General features: G+C 35.9%; 2 protein-coding genes across 2 annotated transcripts in view; one reads left to right on the top strand and one right to left on the bottom strand.

Moving 5' to 3' along the window:
• The first annotated feature begins 1,420 nt into the window (after positions 1-1,420).
• On the top strand, positions 1,421-3,244 carry LOC120082810. The gene is made up of 2 exons (XM_039038135.1): positions 1,421-2,164; positions 2,547-3,244. The coding sequence occupies exons 1-2, from the start codon at positions 1,622-1,624 to the stop codon at positions 2,655-2,657; spliced, it is 654 nt and encodes a 217-aa protein (XP_038894063.1). The 5' UTR covers positions 1,421-1,621; the 3' UTR covers positions 2,658-3,244.
• The window catches only part of LOC120082809 (two-component response regulator-like APRR1), a 5,421-nt gene continuing 2,282 nt past the window's right edge, over positions 3,177-6,315 (bottom strand). Inside the window, exons 6-7 of the mRNA XM_039038134.1 lie at positions 5,009-5,099; positions 3,177-4,778 (exon numbers count right to left, since the gene is read on the bottom strand). Of these exons, the coding sequence (XP_038894062.1) occupies positions 3,844-4,778; positions 5,009-5,099 (1,026 nt within the window). The 3' untranslated portion in view covers positions 3,177-3,843. The remainder of the gene's footprint in view (positions 4,779-5,008; positions 5,100-6,315) is intronic.

The raw sequence follows: 6,315 nt of genomic DNA on the forward strand, positions 1-6,315 counted from the left end.
CTTATTCTTCTTATTTTTAAATTTGACTTTATCATTATATTTATTATGATTTCGTTTTAAACATGAAATATAGTGTTTAGTTCATAATAACTGGTCTTTATCAACAAGATCAGCCTCACATCTTATTAAAATTAGACTACAAAACGACCATGGTCAACTCTTAATTAAGTGTCCATTAACTCTTTCATTGTTTTTTATCTCTCCTATTGATATGGCTAATCAATGATAAAGGATTTTGTTCAATGATATGTGGGATGAAAAGAACGACTATCACGACTTTCGGACCATTGAAATTTTTGTTCAAACATAATCATTTTGTCGATCTGATCCAATTTAAATTTTTTTTCCTACTTTTGAATTTGGTATTTCTCGTTTAATTATGTACCATGATGTTTTCTATAATTCCAACGTTATTAGGATCGTAAAGGACAAAGATATATTTAATTTTACTTAAATATCCTGAATAGCTCCTTTAATTGCACTATAATTAATCCAACAACTCAATTAATTACACTGTAATGAATTCATGAAATTTATAACTGCTCTATCGATTTCCATTAAGATATTCAACGTGAATTAACTTATCCTATTCCTGTGAATATGTTGGCATAAATCCTAGATCTAATTTTGAAAATTCTTCAAATTTTTATTCAAAAAATCTTCAATCTTCAAATGTTGATTTGAATTTTTAAATCTCATATTATATCATTTTTCCTAAATTTGATTTTTGATTTCACTTTGTTTGATTTGGTTTGAGAAATTTATTGAAATATTTGAATTCAGAAAGGGAAAAGAAAACTATAACTTTGATTAGGTCAAAGTCAAATTTAAGTTAAAAGTTGATATGTGTGTATTTATAGGAATTAAAAGAAAAAAAAAAAGAAACTTTAAATTATTTTAGCCTGAAAACGCAGTGTGAGACCCATAAACTCTAACCTACAACCAGATGTTGTCAGCTACTACTACGGCCACTTGCTATCAACTACTGCATATCATCAACCGTTGACTACTATGGGTAAGTCATGCACCATTTCTCTCACTCTCCCTCTCATTTCATCGACTGATGTTGCTTATTGTAACTAGCCTCCATAGGTTTGCCGCCTTTTGTCAACATCTGCCAGTTGTCTCTAGAACATCGTCGTTGCTGGTCGTGATTATTGTCATATGGTACTATTGTTGCTCTGTAATTAATAACTTTTCTTAACGAGGGTTCATAATATCTCATTTGCATGCTTGGAGTATTATTTTAATTATTTTTTTTTTTTTTTTATTTTTTTTTGAAATTAGAAAAAATGTAAAGTGAATGAGAAAATGAGATGGAGTGATGGAGTTTCTTTTGTTTGGGCCTTCTCAGATGGACATGGACATTTAAGGCACCAAAAAAGCAAAGATCCTGAAGAGGGTGTTTTGGATTAGAAGTGGGGTTACTCCTGTAATTTAGTTCTAACGGATAGACTTCACCTAAAGCCCCCAATTGGAACTTCAGGTGTTCCTTCCTCTTTTGTTTGTTGCATGCACGCAGCCCAAAGCCTTTTCTTTGCTTTCTCGTACTGAAATTACTCCTCAATTTCTCGTTTGCTCTTGTTCTCTATGTCCAAACGGTAATTGGGTCGGCGTGTTAATGGCGGATGATGAATCCAGATCGGTTTTCGACTGGGAGAACTTCCTTCAACAGCGAAAGATCGAATCCAAAGAATGGTCAATGGTGGTGATTAGGGATTCTCTTCCCAATGATGATTTCTCCGTTTTCCCACCTTCAAAACATGAGAATCTACACCCCCCATTGGTTGAAGAAGAAGAACGAGGAAGCCCAGTTTCATTTCAATCCAATTCGCCATCATTGTCGTTTAGGTCGTCCCAATCATCCTCATCCTTCTCGTCTTTCTCATTCTCTGATGACGAGATTTCACACCCGCACTCACCGAAGCCATCTGAATCTCAAATTCGAAAATCCATGGCGGCTTCTAGGTGGCTGCCTTTTGCGCTTCAGATTCTATGCTCACGGATTACTGCAATGGCGCGTAGAACGGCTTTTTGGTTGTTTTCCCCTGCAGGAAGGATTGGATTATTGGTGACTCTTTTGTGGCTGTACAAGAGAGCTCGTAAGCGCCGTTTACGTCAAAGTACCGAGCAATTAAAGATGATGATCAAGGAGAAAGACGAGGTTTGTCAATTTCTGATCTCCAAGTGTTTGTGATAATGCTTGTTCGAGTTTGGACACATCCCCGTATTCTGCAAAATGGATAGAATAGATGATGACACTTCATTACAAAACATTGCGTTTCTAAATTCAGAACAACGAAAATTTGGCATACCACCTTAAAAGAAAAACTTAGTATTGAGTCTGGCTGTTTAAGTTATACGTATCAGAACTGGTGTTGTCTTTAATGGCATTACTTTGTTCTCTTATACTTTTGGCTGGTCCTCTTCACAGTCAATTCAGTTATATCTGTAAAGCTAATAAAGTTTGGCTTCTTCTAGTTGTAGATTATTGTTTTATACTTGTCTGATATATTCTGGGTTTCTTTTTTAATTTCTTTATCCAGAAAATCAGCCAACTACTGCAACAAGTTGCTCAATTGAATAGATCACTGTTATTAACTCAACAGAGAGTACTGCCTTCGAATTGGAAAATGAAACAAGATGGAATCGTTTAGCTTGTATCTCAGAGAGGCAGCAAGAAGTATTGCAGCTATTCTGAATGCCTCTCTTCGTCGTCATTGGCTTGAATTCTTGTTCAGATTTATTATACTATAGATGGATTCCAGTAGCAGCAGATTGGAACCGAGACAAAAGCTCCTGCTTTTGCAGTGCGATGAAGCACAGAGCAAGAATATAAGACGTTAACTACGCTTCAAACGAGTTGAATCTGTTTGTGCTGCACACGAACAGATTTCGGTTCCTTGCTGAAATATATATAGATGATTTGTATTGATTTTTTCAGTATTTGTTCCAATATATATGTGCGATTAAAAGTCTTCATAGTGTCAGCCATTTATCAACTTGGTTTACTGACTGGGAAGCCTATTCTTATGCACCAGTATATTGGATTTGTAAATAGATATGATATGCTTTTCCTCAATGTTAGACTAGTTAACATGGCTTCCAATAAAAGCTGATTGACAGAAGCACAAACAAAATATGAGACTTTAAGAAGATGCTAGCTGTACCGCAACTAGAGAATCAAGTTCCTACTTGACATATAATTTTATATTAACACAACTTTCATCAACTTATCAGACAATACACTGAAAATGGCTTGTCCAGTTTTGATTAAAATTGGTCGATCTTTTGATTCAGATCTTTCACAAACTACATAAGTTGGGCTTGGGGGTAGGGTAAGATCTTGGCTTCATTTGAATGACATTCCAACAAGCTATTCTCCTCTGCAATTGTCCGATATTGGTCAATGTATTTTCGACGATTGATTCGACCCATTTAAGTTTCACCAGGGAAATGATATTGAAGTATGTGTATTTTGGCCCTCAAGACCCCTGCTTGAGCACACCATGAGCAGCAAGACCGGATAAAATTACTCTCAAGAGAAGCGGTTTCCAAGCCACCAATAACCGGGAGGCTACGAGGACCTGGTGCAGGCCAATGGGCATGTAACAGCAGAATTTGATCTGCCAACATTGAGATTGCATGCAGTGAATATGCTCGTTCGCTCCCCTGGATAAAAATGGTTATGCATTCTTCATAAATATTCCATCCGGATCCATACAGGAACGAGTAATGATCATAAAGCTTTAACAGCATAAATTTCAAGTATTCCAGGGATAATTCATGCCACTAAACCATTCCAAAATGAATTTCCTTGGTCACTTGCCCAGCATATCTTTTCTAATATCCTGAACCATCATCCTCGTGAGAGGAATCCCTTGATAATAGTTCCTCCTCCTCATCTTCGTCCTCAACGTCATCAGCAGATGCAGGCTGTCCGTTAAGATCTACATTGACACCATTTACCTTTCTCACAAATTGACCCCGAACACGAGGCCTCCTCTCTGCAAGTCGTTTCCTATTAACATACCTAATCTTCTTATCAAAACAGCGTTCCTTCCTTTTCTGCCTAAACTTAATCAGTGCTGCCTCTCTTCTATCAAATTTGTTTGATTTTGCTTCATTGGAAGACGAATTCCCAAGAGATGGCCATGAATGAGTATTAGTAGTAGTAGCTGGCATTTGACCAGGTTGTAAACATATATTCATAGGGTAATAAGGATAAGATGCCACCCCACTTACATTGGGAGGGCAATGATGAAAATGACCATACTGCGACATCATTGCCGCATGATTTTGCATATCATGCAGGTTCTTTTGGTACAGTTGCGCCGACATCATACCCTCTGGCATATAAAAAGGATAAGCAGTTTGTGTTTGCACAGGTAGGCCTGAAATATCAAGTTGAGATCCATTTCGAGGATGAACAAGGACTTGAGAGCAATTTTCTTCATTGATGTTTCTTTCCCTTTGAACTTCTGTGCTAGCAGGTGGTGTACAAGATCTCTCCACAGAAAAAGAATCAGGAAAACTACTGCTAGGGAATTCGTCTCCTTGGGAATGGCTTTCCAAGGTCTCCCCACTTTCTTGTATTGGGGGAAGACGAGCTGCACGCTGACTTGTTTCTTGATGATTTTCATCCAGCAAAAGTCGTTTAGCATTATCTTCAACATCTACTGCCTTATTTTTCACATTTCTTGATTTGACATAGGTAAAGAATGCGGAGGATTCCCCAATCTTTAGTTCACTCTTTCTAGGGCATGATGAAGGTTGCCCTGCACGACGTTACAAAACATAATCATATTACACACTGAAAAAAGGTGGATGGAACAAGAAGTCAAATGAGAATCAACTAATTATTACACAAGATAAAGCCATATTACTGCATTTATCACAAATGTGTCTAGCAGAAGTGAGAATATTTGCTTGCTTCCAATAGAAACTTCTTGGACTATTGTAAACATTATGCTTATGGAAGACCATGTCGATTTGATTACTTGCTTACCTGTTCGGCGCTCACTAATTCCAGGTACATCTGGCTGATGTTTCATTGTATGAACAGCAGGAGGCTCTACAAGTGCGGCGGCAATACCAGACTGAAAAATATAAGTCAAAGCAATTGAAATTAAGTTTCTGTTGAGGGTATAATAGATGGTGCTGATAAAAGAAAAAGGATTTCCATGTAACCCTACTTCATAATCCTCGTATAAACACATCAAGGATTAAATGAACTAGTTCGTATTCAACCCATTTATGATTACTACTAGTATGAACTAGTAGAATTTAGAAAAATAAAACTTAGGATGCTGTTGGATTAACTTTTCAAGTATTTAGTTTTGAAAATAAGTTATTTTGGAAAAAATTGAAATGTTTGACAACCACTTAAAATAGCTTTTTAAGTGTATTTTAACTAGATTTTATCAAAAGAGTTTAAATAAAAATGAATTTTTTGAAAAATATTTCTCTAGTCAATCCAAACAGGCCCTTATAGTTTGAAATTGAGAGAATACGTCCTCAAGTCCATATACATCTCAATAATCAAGATAACATTCAATTTGAAACTTTTATTTTGATATGTTCAACCAAAATATAGGTTGTACAACTGCATCTTTGTGTCTTTGTATCCTCGAGTTCTAAGACATGTCGAATCACGATTAAAACCAACCAATCAACTGTACCAAGGTCAAGCCAATATCATTTTTTTTTATGAGAAGCCAACCCAAGATCGTAAAACATAATATTTCATTTATAAATCATATCTTACTTTGTATTATATTAAACATTAATTACATTATAAAAACTTCTAGGTCGCCATCCCAGGAGCAGCCTGATGATAAGGACAGGGTGCTTAGGATAAGTTCTTAGAGGGTCTTGGTTTAAACCTCCAGATCGAAACTTAATAAATGAAAACCATTGATATCAATCAAAGTTGAATTAAGGTGCATGAGTTCCCGAGAATCACTACAGCGGAGTTATTAGAAAACGGAAGCATAATTTTCTTAGTGATGCATAATCTACTTAATGAAAGTTGGTTTTCATAAGAAAAAACAAAAAAGTAAATGAACATCAAAGTAGTATCGCATGATTTAACGTCCTACATTTATCCAGAACTGTAGGCAACATAAAATATTTATTTTGCCTTAACAGCATCCCTTTCCCAAAAGGAAAGAGAAGCTCAAACAGTCTACCTGTGTAACAGTTAGCTATAGATAAGAAGAGAAAAATTTACGCACATTTCACAAAAACATCCCAATTTTACATTTTTTAGGGTTAGAACAGAAAGGAACCTAATGGTCAACATAAAGTACTTTT

The sequence above is a fragment of the Benincasa hispida genome, chromosome 8 (genome assembly GCF_009727055.1).
Source record: "Benincasa hispida cultivar B227 chromosome 8, ASM972705v1, whole genome shotgun sequence".
Taxonomy (NCBI): Eukaryota; Viridiplantae; Streptophyta; class Magnoliopsida; order Cucurbitales; family Cucurbitaceae; genus Benincasa; species Benincasa hispida.

Coding starts and splice junctions, on each gene's coding strand:
- LOC120082810 (XM_039038135.1), top strand. CDS start 1,622: ATGGCGGATGATGAATCCAGATCGGTTTTCGACTGGGAGAACTTCCTT. Junction 2,165..2,546: donor TGATCAAGGAGAAAGACGAG/GTTTGTCAATTT, acceptor TTCTTTATCCAG/AAAATCAGCCAACTACTGCA.